At 34.6% G+C, this 20,905-nt stretch overlaps 1 protein-coding gene across 1 annotated transcript in view; it reads left to right on the forward strand.

Annotated features, from left to right (window-relative positions):
• LOC119069764 (serine/threonine-protein kinase 32A) overlaps nucleotides 1–20,905 on the forward strand; it is a 34,821-nt gene that overhangs the window by 1,302 nt on the left and 12,614 nt on the right. Inside the window, exons 2-3 of the mRNA XM_037173896.1 lie at nucleotides 3,563–3,618; nucleotides 17,606–17,771. Coding sequence (XP_037029791.1) covers nucleotides 3,563–3,618; nucleotides 17,606–17,771 — 222 coding nt within the window. The remainder of the gene's footprint in view (nucleotides 1–3,562; nucleotides 3,619–17,605; nucleotides 17,772–20,905) is intronic.

Below are 20,905 nucleotides of genomic sequence, written 5' to 3' on the forward strand. Positions count from 1 at the left end.
AATTAAAAAAAGTTAAAAAAATGTTTTACCGTCATTTTGGCATAGCATCAAGTTTCACCGAGGTGGAATTTTCAAGAATTTTGTAAGTGGAAAAGTCATCTCACCTGGGTGAATTTTTTTCAAGCTATTGTTGTGATAGCTCATTTTGTAGGTATTTCAATAGCGCATCCAGCAAACATACAGTTTAGATAGATAAATTTAAATATTTTTTGGTTTCGCTGTTGGAAGGCACAAAAATAATTGAAATCGACACACCCTAATACTTACTGACTCGTGTCTGTTAATAACCGTTTCCAAAGCTTGTTGATTAGATACTCACTTGTTAGTTCATGTCCTATCACAAAGGTGATTCCTTATGTAATGAGTTACTTCCATCACATAATATGTAATCTACCCTAAATATACATACAGGCACCAAATATTTCTCGACATGTACCACAATTTTTCGTTTAGTATAATATTTCTACGTCAATTAAAAATAACTTGACAAAATTACGATAACCTATTGTCCCAAATTTCCCGCAAACATTTTGCCAATATTAATAAAGAGACAAATAACAATGGGAACAATTTTTTAATCAAATAAATTGAAAGAATTCAACGAAATTGACGAGATTTAGCTTTTATATTTTATTCTGTTGGTTTTATTTTACATAATACTTTGATAGGGTAAGCAGCCTAGGATTCGGCTACACTCTCAGCTATCGGACATTTCAGTAAATGAAACTATTTAATCAATTTAATTGCTTAATTAGAAATAGTTCGACCCACAAATTAACAACATCTGAGCATAATTATCGGCTGCTATTTTCAATTTTCTTTAATTGCAATAACAAGTTGATTATTGTCATTAAAGGGAACAAAAACAACTCTTTTCCGAGCAATCAGCTAAATGTAGTGGTTGACAAAAATAATTGTTTTTCGTGTGTGGCCAACAACTAGAGTTTCTCGAATTTTAAAACGTAAATAATTCGTCACGCCAGTTATTTCAAAAATGTGGCTTTGGATCATTCTCATTATTGAAAAACCCCGACCCGCACAGCTCTAGCTCCGACCTAACTTTTACTGGCTGACCTGACTCTACTTTAATGTATATCACTTCATTCTCTAACGCAGTGCCGAAAAGTTATTCACACAAAACTCTTCAGTCAATCTGAAATGCTTCAAGTTACAGAAAAGAAAATGATGAAGTCACATTTTCGACGATTACAATCGAATTGATGTTATTCGTAGCACATTTGATATCCACGTTTACGTTTATGTGCTATCTAAACATTGGTAATCCATGTGGAATGAGTAAAGAGGATTGGATTGTAAATTGTGACTTCTTTTTTTCCGTCGGTATAATTTCAGGTACAAATATTTAGTTTTTATTAAGTTTTTAACCGTTTTGTTCGACAGTAGAACAAAGTAATTAACTTTTAAAAACTAGTTAACGGAGGCGGTTTGAGGTTTCCAGCTTCCTGGCAATTTTAAATTCAGCGCCGATTGCAACTGTAACATAACTAAAAAACTCTAAATCTATCTCAAAAGATGATTTTTTTTAGACTCTTACAAGTCATTTCATATGTGTCCAGAATTCGCGAAATTTTGAATTTGTGAAAAGTGAAGAAAATTGTAGTAATAGATTATTGACATTTCGAGGCTTGGTGAGTCCTGTCAATTTCAAATAATCTCTGTCTATAACATCGCTCGTATGAAATACTATATTACGTATCTGCGGGGAATAGTAGGTTACAGTGCACCCTGCGAAAATGATTCATTACATGGGGGAACAATTTTGAGATACGAGCAACTTACAAGTGTGTGTTTAAGCGCCAAGGTTTGAAAACTGTTATTTTGACAAGGGTAGAGTTTGCATATCCGAGCCGAAGGCGAGGTATGTAACTACCCGTGTCAAAATAACAGTTTTCAAATCGAGGCGCTTAAACATACACGCGTGAGTTGCGAGTTTCAAAATTGTTCCACCATGTAATGAATCATTGCAGCAGGGTGCACTGTATTCTATTTTATTGCTTGCCCATGCGAAAATTGATTCTTACATATCAATTTCTATAAATAGCAACAAAAGCTGATTTAAATACAACTATCTCCGTAGACAAAATCAACAAAACATATAGAAATTTTTTCGGCACTATAAAACCAGTACACAGCCGAGATCGGCTCATACTTCTTCATAAAAATATCCCGAAAATATTGGTATTGATACAGCAGTATTGGTACTGCTGTACCAATACCAATATTTTCCGTACCGAAAGTGATCGAAGTGATCACACCATAGCAGGTGCCATATTGTCATTGAATTGTTATTCCGTTCCATGATAATACATTCTAAGCAATGATTTTGTTGTTTTTGTTATTTAGACGAAAATTTTTTGCAGTGAAGTGAAATGAATTGTATCTAAAATTAATCAATGTGTGAAGTGTTTTCGAATTGAAGTGAAAAATACGCAACTAAAAGTGCTCGCCATGTGTGTTCATAACAAACATTGAAATTTTTGCTAGAAGAAATATGGCTGACGCTTTCAGTTTTGTGATTTTTCTTTTTAAGAATTGAAATTCTTTTGCCACACTGAACTCTCGCCACTGCAAAATAATTGTCCAAAAGCACAAAACATCAATAATTATTCCCGTTTTCATGTTAGAGAGCATAAAATATTTCAGATGACGCACTCACCTTCATATGGCTGCACCCCACGAAAACTGATTTTACATGAATGACTCGAGCACCCCGCGAAAATAGAGATTTCCTGACGAAAGTGTCACGCAAATATCCCTCATGTAATCGACCATTTTCGCAGGGGCCAAATTGATATGTAAGAATCAATTTTCGCATGGGGCAAGCAATAAATTCGTTTATCTCGGTGAAAAATACACGAGAACGAGACTTTTCATTTTTACTTATCTCGAGTTATGTAATGTCCATGCTGATGACATCGAAAGAAGTGCTTGAAACATAAAAATTGCGGTTCTCGGCGCATGTATCATGTAAAAAATTACTCAAAACTCTCGAGTTCACTAGACCATTCCTTGTTTTTAGTGGGGAAATTTTAGAATTTTTCTCATGATTTCGTCCCACGTAAGGTATCTGCCTTGGAAGATTATTTTAAGCTCTTTTGCATGTACAAAAAAAAACACAAAATCGCTTAATATTAATCGTTCAAAACAGATCCACGTTACTGTTTTCGGACCCAAGCTTCCCCATCGAAGATAAACACAAATTTTCCTACAGATGCATACTGATGTTGATGTTTTAAAAAATGACAAGTGAATCCGTCTAGTATTTGCTTATAGACATTTTAGGGCTTTGAGATAACTTTTTCAAATTTCTACGCTACACAATATCATGGATGGAATTTACATTACGTTTATGCAAAGCATTCTTAATTCAAAGCATTTTCATTTCGTAAAACTTTTAATATATAAATGAAATGTCATGTTTCAGTCGAGAAGTTCGATTCATATTCGAATGTTCTCTGTTAGCACGGTTTCATTATATACGTTAAACTAACATTATCGAAATTCTGGAAAATTTATCATCGTCTTCTTTCTTTCTTTGCAGTTAATTTTGATCATTTTCTAATACTGCGGGCCATTGGAAAAGGTAGCTTTGGCAAGGTGAGTGTTTCAATTTTACATTTAATAATAGAATAATTCTATGCGAAATCATAAAGGCCTCTACGCACCTACGCCGTTTAAATCTCCGTTTACGATCAAACAATGGACTCCACCCCCTTTCCATTGTTGTGGAGTAAAGAGCCTTTTCAAAAGAACTTCGGCTGAATTAGTAGAACAAATGAATTGAAAAATAAATTTAAACGCACTCTGACATGAGAATACAATGAATTACACTCATATATTGATTTGGCTTTGACATTATAAACTTTAAGCGGTTTTTGGGTGTTAATAGATCGATACATTTTCCTATTGTATTCACCTATTGTCTATTCTGTTATAGTACTTTCATGCCAAGCAATGCGTTTGGTTTAGGAAAGAATAGGATGCGTTGGTTTTGTATGCATTTGTAATTAGTAATTGTTCAACACCAAAAACAAAATCCTCAAAGCGTACCTCCCTCGTCAAATGGAATGCTTGGTTTACTTTGGTAAAAACAGAGTTTAACAAATCGAAAGAAAGCTCATACGTACACGCACTTTCAATTTAATCCAATGCTTTGTGGCAAATATTAACTGGGATCGTTGACAAGTTCTTTGATTGTTCTTCAAAGTGTCGTCTTGGTACTAAATTTATCTTTCGACCTACAAGATTTATCGTACACAAAATTTTTCAATTTTTCTGAGACCTATACCAAGACCCATACTAGATTTTAGTTATAACCCAAGGTTGAGACATTAACTCCGAGTAGGGCGGTAAGACCTACTTCTGTGCACTTTCTTAGCGGCTTGAAAAATGTCTTTAAAACTTTGAAAAACTTCTTTTAGTAAATGTTAAAAGCTTAACGAAGTAACTTTGCTCTGTCTCTGAGCTTCTATTATTTCTCTTAAACGGCACAAAGCTTAACCTAATTCCCTACTTTGACTACAACATTTTAATCTTGAATCCAGCAGATTATTTTGTTTCCATTCAGTAACGTTTGAGTGTTCACATCTACACAACTTAGGAATTATATTTGCTCTGACTGAACGAATTCAATTAAAATCAACTTAGTCGTTACTTCTTTCTACCTTCACTGCTACTGGTATTCCGTAATTAATTTCATAACCATACACAACACCCGTAAAAAATCAACAGTTTACAGTAAATCTCACCATCTGCACTATTGCTCGATTATTCCGTTCAACTAACGAAATTATATTTCTACCAAATAGGATTAATTCAGGACATCTGTTTCTATGTTACTAAAAATAGACATCTGATATGGGAGTTTAAAAACCATTTACATTAATGTCCATGTCTAGCAGATTGTAATGCAATCATTTCGTACAGTTAAGTTAATTCGAATGGAAAAGATTTAATTTGGAAACATTTCCCGTTTTAGCTACTGGATGTTAGCCGCAAAATTTATATTTTATTACGTTACGTAGGTATTGTATAAACTGCAACAGGGAATTAATGGTGTATACGTGACATTGACCGAAAATTAATGAGTGATTAATTGATTGAATCATAATAATTAGTCACGTCACAATGTTAGATACTCTGTTAAGCAGGGCATATTTTTGGAAATTTAAATTCTAAAAAATTCTCTATTTTCGCCGTTCTTCAAAGTTTTTTTTAATTTAAAATTACCGCTGCTCAGCACAAAATAAATATTCAAATTTGTACTAGCAACGCAAGCATGACTGATCGTAGTAACAGCTGCCAAATAAACAATTTTGCATGAAAATTTTGCGAGTTTTTTTTACAGAGCCAAAAGTTTTATGAAACAAAGTCCAAGCTCATGCCAGAAGGTCATATGTTTAAGGTGACGTTTATAACACATATAAGTCCAAGAATTGCGGGAAACTTAAAACAGAATTACGAGTTAAAGGTCTTGGATGAGCAAAATTGGACGAATGCGTTCAGATCAAAAAAATTCCCCATAGACATTATCAATTCCATCAATTGTTTCATATAGACAAGTAATGTTTCGTAACAGATTTACCAAACTCACTCCTCTGCTCGTATACTGTCAATCTCACCTCCAGTACGAAAACACCGTTTCGTTACTTGTATATCAATATCAAAGCTATATAATGCTCGCTCGTTGTGTGTAATATACACTTGAATGGTTATTACTCAGTTTCTGCGATGTGTAGGTAATCTTATATAAATTGGATCGAGAGTTACGTTATGGTGTCCCTGATTTGGGATATTTCATATATGAAGTTCCATATTGGTGGTATTCCAAAACGTCATACAAATTATACCGCAAATCAAGGTCCAAGAGAATCGTGATTTGTGGTAAAATTTATTTTACGTAAGCAAATCACTGTCAGGTTTTTCGTCCGCAAATCACTGTCAGGGACCTTTATGCAACATTGGGTGTTTTTGTCGCATTAAATCTACGAAGTCTATCAATGAATTTTTTCCCATTTGCTGCAGAGTCAATGACCAATTTTGGTTATAATGCTATAGCGTAAATTAATAATTCTTCATATGATAAACGATCAAAGCAATGCGTTGTGCAACAAATTAATAAGCATTAATAAGCAATTATCACAGTCTGATTAAATGGAAGTATTTTGTTTAATAGTATATTACTTCCGAGGTTCCAAGTTGTGTATTTGATAAGTGGGGTATTCCCCACTTGTCAAATAACAACTTGGAACCTCGTAAGTACAATGCTTTACGTGATTAGGCAATGTAAATGAAGCATGCCGTAACACGTAATAGTAGATTACAGCAGAGCCTATGTAAATGAGTAATACATGTGTGCGATGTTTGCGGCGTGTGAGCCGAAGGTGAACCGCCTAATTTCGCACACATGTATTACTCATTCACATAGGCTCTTCTGTACTGTTCTTTAATGTGTAGGCATCCTGTGCGTTGTATTTACATTGTCTAAGATGAAAACTAAGGAAAAATTTTGCATAAAACAGCATTTCGGAACCTTTCCACTTCTAACCATTTTGAACTAAAATTTCGTTTTCATTTAGTAGGCATCAGTTATGCACGCCATTTCGGCTATATTTAATTGACTTCTTTGTTGTTGTCATTCTCAGTTTCAGTGCAAAATTTTTGATTTGGTTGTTTTCAACTATAAATTCAGTGTGATTTTAGTGTTTTCTTAATGTTATCGATGGCAGGTGTACCATTTTAATGTGTAGGCATCCTGTACGTTGTATTTACATTGTCTGCGATGAGAATGTAAATGAAATTTACATATTAGGTTTTTCGATGATTTACATGCTATGCGCGATCATTTACATGCTCGGTCGGAAATTTTTCGATGATTTTGTTTATGTTTTTACTTCTCACAAATCGCGATATAAATTGGAATTTACACAGGCAAAACTATTTTTTGATACACGTGCCATCGATACAATTAAGAAAACACTAAAATCACAACTGAATTTATAATTTGAAACAACAAAATCAAAAAATTTTCACTGAAACGTGCCTGCCATTTCAGCGATATTTATTTGACTTCTTTTTTGTTGTCATTCTCACAACAATAAAGAAGTCAAATAAATATCGCCGAAATGGCAGGCACGACCGATGCCTACTAAATGAAAATTAAATTTTAGTGCAAAATGTTTAGAAGTGGAAAGCTTCCGAAATGCTTCTTTTATGCAAATTTTTTTCGTAGTTTTCATCTTAGACAATGTAAATACAACGCACAGGATACCTATACATTAAAGAACAGTACAGAAGAGCCTATGTGAATGAGTAATACATGTGTGCGAAATTAGGCGGTTCGCCTTCGGCTCACACGCCACAAACATCGCACACATGTATTACTCATTTACATAGGCTCTGCTGTAATCTACTATTATCGAAATATCATTGTTAATTGTCAATGCGAATAAATATTCAGTTGAGTGGCCAGGTCTCAGCCGAGATATGCTCCTGTTTATAACAAAGAAAGTTGTGATATTACTTCTGTGAGCAATCCTTCACTAGAATTCTTTTGACGGAAACGAAATTGAAATCACTTGTGGGATGAAAAGTTCGAACTTTCTTTTACTTTGAATCCATTCAATCACGTTTGAAACAAATTTCTCTTTTGTTTCAACTAAATTTACGTATTTTTACTAAGCGACCATCCACAAACGACGTCATCACAGCGAGAGTAGTGGGTCGCTCCACGTGTGACACGCCAAGTTATTTGAATATAGTAAAAATATATGCGGACAAGAGGGAAAGGGGTCAAAGTCCCGAAAACCATGTGAACGTCCCTTATGGATGGACCGTAAGTAAAAAAAGAAGGAAACATTTTCGTCCTTTCCACAGAAAAAAAAACACCCGAAACAAAAGAAGGTTTGATTATGTCTGAAAACTTTTCTACAAAAAAAAATCAGTTGAAAAAGTGGCAGGTTGCTGCGACGTTAGCCCCGTACGATTCCGTTTACATAGTGAGTATGTAAACCTAGTTACGATACATTCTTTTATACGTACTACGAAACATGTTAACACATTACAGCAATGAAGTAAAAGATTTTGTTTGAACATTGGGTCGCCCAATTTGTGAGATTGGATTAGATAGAAGTTTTTGGAGACCTTTCCTTAACGAAGCAGAAACCTAGATGAAAGATCCTTTGTTCCATACTCCTTAGCTTTACTTTGTCTATCAGGGAAACGTCCCAGTTTTCGATAAGATGCCTTTAGGGCGCTTGTCATCTGAAGACGGTAGATCATCAGTTTATAATACCTGTAGATGCAAAACCTGAGGTTGGTATAAAGTCTACAATCACTGTGATGTGTACTGCAGTCCCAAATGCCACACAACAAGAACAGATAAGCTTGCAGAGGTTTGTGGTTGCAACAACTACTCGCTTTAATTCCGATCACCGATTTTAAGAGTTCATTTTAAAACACGGATGGTCGGAACAGCTTTGTGTGTAGGTGGGCTTGGTGGGCTATCCAACACTAGGCGATACTTTTTTGAACAACAGATGGGTTGATTTTTATTCATTTATTTCTGAAAGGTTACAATACTAATAGCCCCAAGTACTTCGTACAGTAAGAGCCAAAAAGGAAACGCTTGACACGATATTTCCAAGGAAAGGAGATAAAATTTAAAAATATCTGAAAAATATCATCAAAAATCAATATCACTTGCTGTGTTCGTCTACACTACATGTGTATTATACACCTTTAATTTTAAAATAATATAAGTCAACCACTGAACCGTGTGTTCGGGCTCCTGTTCGTAACATTTTGAAAACACGTACACATATACACATACACATATTAGATAAAGTAATATTTTCCTTTCGTTCAACTCATTCAATTAAATGTGTCGGAACATCATGATATGACGAAAAGGGGGATAGCAGCAGCTGATATATAATATTTACAGCGAGACCTCGTTTATATATATAACTGGAAAATGTTTGCGAAAAATGTACGGATATTGTGTGAGAAGGAAAACCCTCAAAATCACTCGCATGCCGTTTTCTAGCACACATTTTTGAGTGTTGCAAAATCTTACTTTTTAGGTATTTTCCACAAATTTGGTAAATTTTTTCGTATTAATGCTATAAGACGTTGATTCTTCGTTCTTGATAGATTTTAGATTGTATATACAGGAACTTCCGATATGGTTGTTCTATGATTATACCCCATCATACCATCAGATCGAAGGTAGTCGATTAGTCACTATAAGATGTGGGATATAGAAATAACAGTATGCCTGTGTGCAAATTTTGTTGCTCCGACAGGAATTCCATAACAGTTTCTATATTTTGAACCTTCCCCAAGTTGTCCCACATCACATGTGGTGTGTAATATTAAATGTTGAGTATAGGATCTCTTTCTGTCTAATAAATTATCGCTTGTACACCTCTCCAACAATTCCGTCTTCGAATTAACTGAAAAAACCTTCCACCGATTCGATGTGATTTTATTTCACTTTCGGTATGCACAAGAGTTCGGGATTCGGAATATTTTTCTATTCGTTCAACTGGAATCCGTTTTTAAGTATTAACCTTTAACCACTTTTTACAAACCGAAAGCCAGGGTCGGTGAAATGTGTTCCGATTACTTTTGTTTGTGAAGCGCGATGGGTAAACAATATCATGAATGGTAGAGAATGGTTGAGTAAAACTGTAGCTTATTACCCTTTCGGCTCGCTTAACATTTGAATTTTGTTCAAATTTACGATAGTTTGTTGAAAGTGTAGTAATCATTCATGACCGACCACATTTACTTGAACAGAGCCAAAACATGGATGGTTGTTGGCCGGAATTTATTCATATAGTCATAGATTTCGTCCGCCCCTGCACACTATCTTTGAATTTAAATCTAAATTATTTAGGTTTGTCACACATCTGTTGTGTATTATATCGTTAACGTGATCGTATAAGGGAGGTTATACTTACTTCAAGGGGGATACATCATACCATCTTGTGGAACATTACAATTTTTCACTTAATTTAGCATTCTGTGAGCGACTTGGATTGGTCAAATTTGGTCACTTGTCTCTTTGAACCAATAGAACCACCCGTACGTTTCGTGTTTTGAATAAAACACCATTTCTATGCGGAAATTATGTACGCTGACGAGTGATTAGAGTACCAACTATCTCAATTGAATTGATTGCTGAAATTAAGCGTTGCTTGTTTCCCCTCGTGTAACCTTATATAAAACCAATCCTTCTATCACACTGAGCTTATTGCAGTTTAATTCGATGTATAATAAAACTTTTGGTAATATCATGGATATTTCTGTATCCGTATCCCAGTAGTATATTCACATTCACACATTCGCATACTTTGAAAACTTTTGTCGTATATTTCACATGAGTTTCATTTAATAAAATTTTCACCTGAGCGGTCGTATTTTCAAGAAAATTTCCATGTAATACGAATCCATGCTGTGTGAGTCTTAAGGTTAGTTCGGTGTCGTTGTGAACATAATGTTGCAATTCGTCATTGATAAGAAAGTTTGGATCTGTTTCTTGAACGTTGTGGTGTGGAGAAGACAATGACAGTGACTATTCGAAAGGGCTCTCCCACAACCTAATCGATGCTCTGGCATTCGAAAATCATTTCATTAAATCAATTAAATCAAATACATCGACAGTCTCTAATCCCCATGGACTACGTTTACGATTTACGTGCAGTGCACCTTAATATGCAAAATGTATTCGTCGGTATGAACAAGTGTAATTGTAATGGAATAGATGTGACGTGACGTAGAAATATTCTCAGTTCGGCCTTATTTTAAATTAAATTTTCAGTGTTGCCATTATTACTACCTACTTCGTACGTTTGTCACGCGATCAGAGTGTATTATTATATGTAAACACAAACAAGTAATTATTTATACGAACGATCGTCGAACTGAAAATAAATGGATACCGGGGGGTACGATAGAAAGTCCATATAAAACATCTGTTGCCCCCCGAGACGAGGAGGATATGCATTTACAGTTCTAGTTCCTAGGTAGCTACAGCTCTTTCTGAAATGAATACATATAACATCGATTTATCATACTCGCGCCATGTTGTGATGTCATGTTTATTTATCTAGAAGGATAAATCGGTTATTATTGACCAGTCCAACTGTTGTTGTCCCCTATTCGCTCATATTGTAATAGTAGATTATGCATGCACCTCTGTCAAAAATGTTTATTTTGACGATTTGGAAGTTATGTACCGACCCGAAGGCGTGTAAAGCTCGTTTTTTTTTGAAGCGAATGAACTTGTCTCCAGTATAATATTATACTGGTTTTGTCCCGGGTGTAAATAGCGACTAGTTGAAGTTCAACTGTTGAACGCTTTCCTGAGTTTGTATTTCATATCTGGTAATGATATGTTATTAAGTTTCAAGTAGTTTAATGAGAGAAATATTTTTCACTTGTTTGTTTTTGCTGAATAACATACAAATCCAATTTGCGACATATATTAAAACAACCATAAGAGTATTGCAGTTCAAAGAAAAACTCTTAATTACAGAATTTAAGTGGCAAACTCGTGAAGTTTCATAAAGGGAAATATTTTAACGAGCCCCAAAAACATAGGATTGTTGCAATAGGCGATGTAGTGAAATGAAGAGTTTGAACGGGGAACGGGATTTATGAAACTGATCCTTGTTTTTCTAGTATATTTATTTAAAAAGTCTGCTTTCCTACCAGAAAACCAGTAACTTAAGATTTTCTAGTTGCTCATCCACCAAACTTAAAAAAGAAAGTTTTGCGTTTGGATTTGAATCAAGATGACAAGACATATACGAGAGCGAGCTGGCACCTAAATTTGATTGGTTCAGTAAAATATAGAGTTTTAGCACAAAAAAAAAGACTTTTCTAAGTTCGTGGAGGCGCCACTAGAAAATTTAGATGTCACTGATATGGTCCGAACATAGGTTTTGTGTACAAAAAATCCATTGAACCGTTAAGATTTCGGTGCGAGCCTCCTTCGGATGTTTTTCAACCTGTTCATGCTAGTATGTACGTTGATATTTTTTCTTCTTATAATTGCCATTATACCCATTATACCCAAACCGGAGGCAATAACTACTATACTTTTACATAATAATGATAATAAGTGTAGCAATCAAAACATGTATTTTGATATTCTGTCAATATTCTCAGAAAAAAATCCACTTGTAAAACGGTGATCAGGTTCGTGTTATAATATGGTCTCAACTTCATCATGAGAATAGTTATTTGAATGTTGATTTTATTCACCATAATAGCGCTTATAAACTCCATTTACTACCCAATTTATAAAAGAAATTGAGTCAACAAAATTGTTTTCACAGTTTTTTTTTTCATAGAAAAAAATAACAAATTTAAATGGAACATTTGTAAGGTTGCTGCTAACATAAATGCGGATCAATATTTGATGATTGCATCCGATGTGGAACCGCATGGCATTGCAAATTGAATTTGTATAATAAAGGGTTTGTTGTTTGCTCTACTGTTACGGTAATGTATATTGTATAGCTCATACGTCAAACATGTTATGCTTTCGAGGCATATTGGACGATAAACGGAAAATTTGAAAATTAAAAGTGCATTAAGCGATAAATACGATGATGAGTGCGTCACGCCAAATAACACAAACACTACAGAGATAGAAGTCCGTGCTAATGTAATTGATTGTCAAGTTGGTATAATATGTCGGTTGCAGCGGGTATCAAGTTCCGTTTCTCCGTTGCAGTATATACGGAAGAAAATGTAAATGTGGCATACTGTATACACTAAATTATATTATAATCGCTGTTGGTGGTAACCTACTTGTTAAACGGCGACTTAGGAAATTTTCGATGTTTGTGTGGTGTGAAACATAAATGGAAATTTTGCACAATAAATGTGAAAATTGTCAATCCGAGGTCGAGGGGGAAACCACTCTTTTGTGATTAACATGGTTAATCAGTTAATCAGTAACACGATTTTTGTGAAAAAGCACGGTTAATCAGTGATTTACCATGATTGATCACCATATTTCACGATTAATTGTAATTTTTCGACGTTTCCCATGGTTAAATGCTGGTTAATCACTAATTCGTCCTTATATTAATCCAGGCACTAATTTTGAGAAAAATTTTTCCTAATTTTTTCATTTTTTTTTTAAATTTTCTTAATTTTCTTGAATTTTTTCAATTTTTTCAAATTTTTTCAATTTTTTCAATTTTCCCAAATTTTCTCAATTTTTCTCAATTTTTTCAATTTTCATCTGACGTTCCTACCACTTTTTTGTTCTAGACACTAGACATTTCTTACATTTTTGACCATTTTTTCGGCTAACAATTGGACTTTCAACAAGTTTGACGTCTTCATATGATCCACTGTCTTCTCCATCCTAGAACTATAGAACTGCCGGGATACTAAAGATTTTTCTGGTTCGTTTCTGAATTCGGTAGAGTTACATGGTTACATGGTTACACACTATACATAAATGATTGTAATTTTTGGGAATCCTGTCGAAAGCTTTTACACTGAGCTACGATAAACAAAATTTTATTTATCTTCCTGGTGAGATGAACTTCTTAACTTTCTGATTCCGTGTTTCATTTTAAGCTTGGTTGACACACCCGACGCTAACTTCTTTTGAAATGTTTAGCTCTTTCGATAAATTCACCAACTGTGTTAAAAACTGAAGCGAAAACTTCTACCCATAATTCCGAAAATTCCACATAATCCTGACCAAATTACATCAACAACTTTGCTATTGGTTACCGTCTCGGTTAAACTTCTCTCCGGGATTGTTTACCACACAATGACTTTAGACCTGCTGGCAAATAGTAAGTTCATACGGAGTTTAAAAAAAACTGCATATCCACATTCGTTAAGACTTAAAACCAACACTCAACACAACATACATGCATACAAAAAGTTAGAAGTTAAAAGTGGTCGCCTCCATTGACGCCAATCCCAATATAATTATATAAAGTGAAGTTTTAAAATTCATTGAACTTCAAAGGAAACTGCAAAGCCATGGTTTAACAAATACGATTGACTTTGTGTTGTACTTCATTCCATGACACTCAACATTTTGCAAGTGTAGCGACATAATATGCATTTGATGTAACATGTTCAGTACTCTTTGACCGTAAACTTGTCACACAGTCCATCTGGCCATGCTCGACGTACATATACTTAGCTTCAGGGACTATTTTTGTGACATTTTTTTTTCTCATACTTTCTTAAATTTCTGCAAGCTTTTATGATATTTCTCTATCTAGTGGGGAAATATTGCGACTTAGTCGTTCGGTGAGGCGACATAACTACACGGTCAATATCGTCAGGAACGATATTATCGTTTTTTAGACGATAGTATCGTCTAAAAAACGATAGTATCGTTTTTTGGACGATAGTATCGTTTTTTAGACGTCTAAAATTATAAATTTTAAAATATTTTCAGGACGATATTATCGTTTTCTTGACGATATTATCGTTTAAAAAAACGATAATATCGTTTTTAAACGATAATATCGTTTTTTTGGACGATACTATCGTTTTTTTGGACGATACTATCGTTTTTTTGGACGATACTATCGTTTTTTTGATGATACTATCGTCTAAAAAACGATATTATCGTTCAAAAACGATAATATCGTTTTTTTGACGATAATATCGTCCTGGATGAAAATATCCGCTGGACGATATTATCGTTATTTTCTTTTTCTGAACAAATTTATCGTTATTTTGGACGATATTATCGTCCTGGTCGATAATTTTTGGGACGATAATATCGTTCTGGACGATAGTATCGTCCAGAACGATAATATCGTTTTTAATTTATTAATTTTTTTAAATTTGAGACGATAATATCGTCCAGGACGATAATATCGTTTTTAATTTATTTAAAATAAAAATTCTAGACGATAATATCGTCCTGGGCGATATTATCGTTCTGGATGGTTGTTGAAGACGAAACACAAAATCTTGTAGATAAACACCATTTTATAGACGGCAAATATATATTAAAAATTGGTTCATTTGGTTCCGTAAATTTAAATTTTATAATAGAAAAATTACACAGACTAATTATGAGACGATGCGAGAAAAAAAAATTAACTCCTAAGTTCCGACACCGTTCCGGCGCCCGGCTCGCATTGCGGCCCTCCGCTTCGCTCCGGGGCAATGGGCCGGATCGCTCGGCGTGTTAAAACGCTTTTTATGTACAATCTAAGTTGGTATTCATTTCGTAAAAAGATGAATTATTTAGGGACGAACTAAACGCCTTTTTTAAACACTGATGTGTAGGTGATTTCCTCTGACAATTGTTTTTTGATATTTTGGAAGAGAATTCGGTTCTTGCTGCACCTCTGAGTAAAATTAAGTCCTGGACAATATTACCACCCAAAACTAAACGATAATATCGTCCTGGGCGATATTATCGTTTCTTTAAACGATAGTATCGTGCTGGACGATATTATCATTTAAGAAAACGATAATATCGCCCAGGACGATATTATCGTTTTGGACGATATTATCGTACAGAAAACGAAAATATCCATTAGATTTTCTAGAACGATAATATCGTCCAGAAAACGATACTATCGTCCAGACAATATTTTAGAATTTTCCAATTTAGACGATATTATCGTCCTGGATGAAAATTTTTTGGACGATAATATCGTTTTTTTGGACGATAGTATCGTCTAAAAAACGATAATATCGTTTTTTAGACGATACTATCGTCCAAAAAACGATATTATTGTTTTTTTGGTGGACGATACTATCGTCTAAAAACGATATTATCGTTTTTTAGACGATAGTATCGTTTTTTAGATGATAGTATCGTCCAAAAAAACGATAATATCGTTCCTGACGATATTGATGGTGTCGAAATGTCCCGCTACCTAGTCGTTCCTATTCTATAAAAGAATTCGTCTACGGCTCGTGCTTGAAAACTCTTTTTCATCAAAAAGTCTCCTAGCATCCGTTGTGAAATAGTACATTTCGTACCTAGGACTAAAAGACTTTTTTAGCGTGTGAGAAGTTCAAGATGCTGATGTGTTTATCATTTGAAGTGCTTGATCTGAGTTTCAATATTAAATTTTCATTAAAAAAATTTTGCAAAAAATTGTAAAAATGTAGGAAAATTTGTAAAAAAAAAATTCACAAAATTAGTCCCTACTTTACTTATACATTCTAAAGCAATATTTGTGTGGAAAATTAGTGTGCATAAAAAACGCTTTCGAGGCACTGAGATGAGGACTTCTCCGTAAAATAATGTCCGTTCCACACGTTCGGTTTAAGTATTTTTTTTTATTCTTCACACATATATGTGGGAGTTTTGTTGCAGGACATATCAAAGTGTGGTAAAATAAAAACTAATTTGTTACGAGTCTCCGCTAGTTAAGACTGTATGCAACCGACAGTCAGAAAAATCCACAATTTTCGATATTTCTAGCCCAAGCCAAGCAACATTCATTATAGTATAAAAACTACTGAAATCTTAACGTACACATAGCAACGCGAAAGAGACCTAATTCAAATTTTTTTTTGATATGCTATCAAACTCGACAGCCGAACAAAAGAAAATTTTGAATTAAACCATAACACTGCTAATCTTAGTAGCAGTGCTTTGATTAAGTCTGTTTCGCGTTGCTTTGGGTCACTAGAGTTAGTTTTTAGCGAATGTTAAGTCAAAACGAAATACTTCAGATTCACAAGAAAAAATTATGTTGCAGCCAACTTCGTTTGTAACTTCGTGAAAAGGGGATGATCAGCAGATGTCCTAGTTTTTCACACATTGACGAGTGTTAAAATTACTGAAGATACAAAATTCATAATTCAAAATTTGATTTATTTTCATTAATAAATTTGTCCTCAAGGCAAGGTAATTTAATTGATCTTCTCTCTCCGTTTACACTGTATACGTATATACGTACACTGTATTCGTCTATAGAGCGGGCAAACCACATAAGTAAAACTAGTTTTGTGGCAGGGCCTATTTCTGGGAATTCCCGAAAATTCTAAGAATGTAATCGCTTTACATAGCTCTTAGACAACTAACTTAACTAATGTTATTTTAGAGAAACAAAGAAAGCGTGATGGACAAATTAGAGAATTTGATTCCTCTAAAATAAGCCTTGATGGCAATGTCACTGAATAAACTGAGATGAAACTACGAAATCAATTCAGTCTTATAGTGTAGTTGTACAATGTACACTGCCAAATGTGCTGTGTAAATAACGAACTCCGTTTGTAGCACAAATAATATCCGATGTCAATGCAAAAAAAAAATTGAATTCACTTTTAAATGCAAATTGTATGCAAGAAAATTTACAAAGTTTAACTCACTTTTCTAATTAGGACTAGACAAAGAATGTTTGCATCTTTGCAAACAATGAATTCACCTCTAAAATAGTCTGCGACAATTCATTTCGTTTTGTAGGATGCTAATTGCGAACACACCGTTATGAAAAACAAAAAATTATTTTCAGTCTTTATCCTTTTTATAAATAAACATACAAAATAGCAGAGTTTTTTTTGTCGTGTTGTTGTGCCTTCTCTTTTTCAATTTGTAAAACATTATTCACAGGTTTGTATTGTTCAGAAACGTGACACCGGTCGATTGTTTGCTATGAAATATGTTAGTCGTGGAGCTTGTGATGGTAGAGGCGCTTTGGGCGGTGTGCTGAAAGAAGTTGAATTGCTGTCTTCGTTGGAACATCCATTTTTAGTCAATTTGTGGTTTTCGTTTCAAGGTAAGCAAAACATATTTAGATATAGCAGTTTCGTGAACATGAAAATGCATAATAATAGATTTATAATACGATAAAAGAGCATAGAGAAACAAAAAACAACTTGTAGATCACTTTGCTAGCGGTCAACTTCCGGGACACTTGCTAAGATCAAGCTAACATGACAAAAAAAGGGCCAAGTTGGATTTTCTTGTAAAAATACCAAATGTCTCACAGATCGACAGCGAAATACGCCACATACCATAATCGTAGTAAATCTTCTCAATCGATCAAATTAACAATACAGATTTTCGTATCGCTTCTTTCGGTCGCAATTGTACCATGTAGCGGTTGCGTTACCCGAAATAAGATGTAGTTCCTTACTGTAGCTACATATAGCAACGCCACAGTTGGTTTGAAACAAGATTAAATAGGGACCGTCGACCACCAATAATTTTTGTTCGTACTTTATAATGAGTGATGGACAAGAACTTAAGAGTGATATCGCCAAATCTTCAGATGATTGGGGAACAAGCGGTCTCCGATTTTAATGAGTGATAGCTCGTTGGATTCGTCTTTCAATTCTAGGAAAATGTCAATTTCACTTTTTCTATAAAAAAAAATGTTTTCTGTGAAAAGCGTTCAAACATGTCAGCGGGTACCGAAAACAGTTTTTCGACAATAACTCAAGAAAAAATTATTTTAAATTGTTGTAATGTTGGACGAATGTCGGCCTTGGAAAGACCTACAGGTAGAGTATACGCACCGCTTGGTGCGAGTAGATCCACGAGAGTTATGGCTAAAAATGTAGTGAATGTTCGGAGAGTCCGCCTTCTATGCAGCTTCGATTGTAGCTGGCCTCACCCACTATCGTTCCACATATAAATGAACCCAGTACTTTTGTGCTGCAAGCCCACAGAAGTGTTGGAAAAAAAGTTGGTGCCAAAATGCAGATTTTTTCCTTCTTTCCGGGGGCTCTACAGCTGGAACAGCATCTGGAACGGTACTATGGCAGTCATTTTTATCGTAAACTATTCTTTTACGTTATCAATACAAAAACGCGTCGCTATGCCACGAATATATCAGATCCAGTGTTAGTAATATCAAGAGAAAAATTATTAAATTTTTCTCGCAGGATTTTAGTCAAATAAAGTGTTAGCGTATAGGAAATGACCTCGATCAAGACTCCGGAACAGTAATTAGTTTTTCAATCGGACCAATATTTGCTACGTGATAGGAGTTTGGAAAACCGTTCGCTCCCACTTGATCATATCGTACATATTTTAATGAGGATCGGCAGAGGGAACAATTCTAAGATCTACTGTGTAAAAAATATTGCTTTCGGTCATCGGCTCTCGGACCAATAACAGTTTCAAGTCAAAATTTCCACATTTTCGAAGAGTGATATATCCTTGACCGAGTCAGCCAGTTAAGATCGATTCTAGACGCGGTTAGTGAGCTCTTTCGAAATCAAAATAAATGAATAATTGAAAGTGGTCTTTTATGTTGCATTTTCAGAGAAGTTACTTTTTCCGCCATACCACCCTCGACGAAATTTGACCACTCACTTCAATTATTTCCACTTATTTCAAACTTAATTTGTCGCTGACATTGTAGCCTGAGCTTTTCAACGATACCAAACATGCCATACTTTATCCACAACAAGAACTGTTGGTGATTTAGTTTTTCAATCGAAGTCACAAATCTGGAGCCTTCGAAAACGAAAGTGATCAGCAATGAGATGGTCCAAAAAATCTACAAAAGAAAAGCACATTTCGAACGTAATTCAATCGCAATCCGATTTTCGTATACCTTAACTCCTTTTAAAAGCTCTTGCAACTTGCGACGTTCATGGCAAATACAGAAAGATTTCTTCCAGCATAAATAATTACAAAACCGTTTAACAATTCTAATGGCATTGTTACATGCATAAAATGGTTATCGTTTCCATTTGCTGTTTCTTCGCAAAAAGTATTACCAAACAGCAAGCGATTTATACTTGCGGGCAGCACAACTTTCTCATTGTTTTACTTGCAAAAGCTCGATAAAATTTCCGAACTTTCTATTCAAATCTGTAAATTGAGAAATATCGCTATACCGCTTATTCATGAACTGTTTTCGTTGTTAAAATTTGCGTATACATGACTGTTATAATGTGATGTTTTTAAGCTGTGCATTATACTACAATACACACATCTGTATAAACATTTTCATTTATTTTCGGAGCAATAATTCATCTTCTTAGTATGGAAATTAATAATTCATATTTGCACTTTATTTAATTACACGTCTCTGCCATTACCGGTGTTAAATGGAACGGTTCTGCCGGTATGTTTAGGGAGCATGCTATATCCAAATTATTTTTGTACAGTTCGTGTTCCTAGCCGGACGAAAGCTCGGAACGGAATACTTCAGTGATTAGCGCGCATTACCATTTCAAATAACTTATAACCTTTGTCCGAAAAACGTTTTGCCGCGCACTTTCACCTTCAAAGCAAACATAGGTTGGTTTTCCCAAAAGAATTGTCTTTCAAACCGATTGGAATGGAAAGTCTTGAGAAATTTCTTATTGACCACATTCGTATATTGATTGGAGGAAAACACGTACCATATAACGTGACGCGGATTGCGTGCGATTGGCAATCTGCACAGTTGTATTGGGAAAAATGAATTTACGAATCTAATTTCAAAAGATTTTTCTCGTTTCACACTCTGTCCAAAAGGCTTTTGAGAACAATATTTCATTGAGCTCAAACACAAACATTGTCTGCGTAATTTATGCAAAATGTAGACAGGCATTGAAAGCAATGTAACTCACACCACTCTCGGCAATTTTTCAATTTTCTTTGAATTATCTCAGAAATCGTGACAACGGGCGGGCATGGTGTGTTTATTTTTCGATACAACCTCGACTCGAGTGGTGCCATTGAAAGCTGGTAAATTTTTAGTAAATATCTCTCAGATTAGTAGTCAAATTGAAGTCAAATCAAGCACACATTTGTGGCTTCTTCATGTGCCACACTGTGTTCGGAATATGCAAGTCGGACTTTCTAAGTTTATCTAAATTTTCTGAATTGCAAATCACAAGAAACTTGCTTTCTATTGAAAACTTTCGATTCCTTCAAATGATTTATGAGAAGTACTGCACTGTTTGAATT

This window comes from Bradysia coprophila, assembly GCF_014529535.1.
Source record: "Bradysia coprophila strain Holo2 chromosome X unlocalized genomic scaffold, BU_Bcop_v1 contig_39, whole genome shotgun sequence".
In the NCBI taxonomy this organism is placed as follows: Eukaryota; Metazoa; Arthropoda; class Insecta; order Diptera; family Sciaridae; genus Bradysia; species Bradysia coprophila.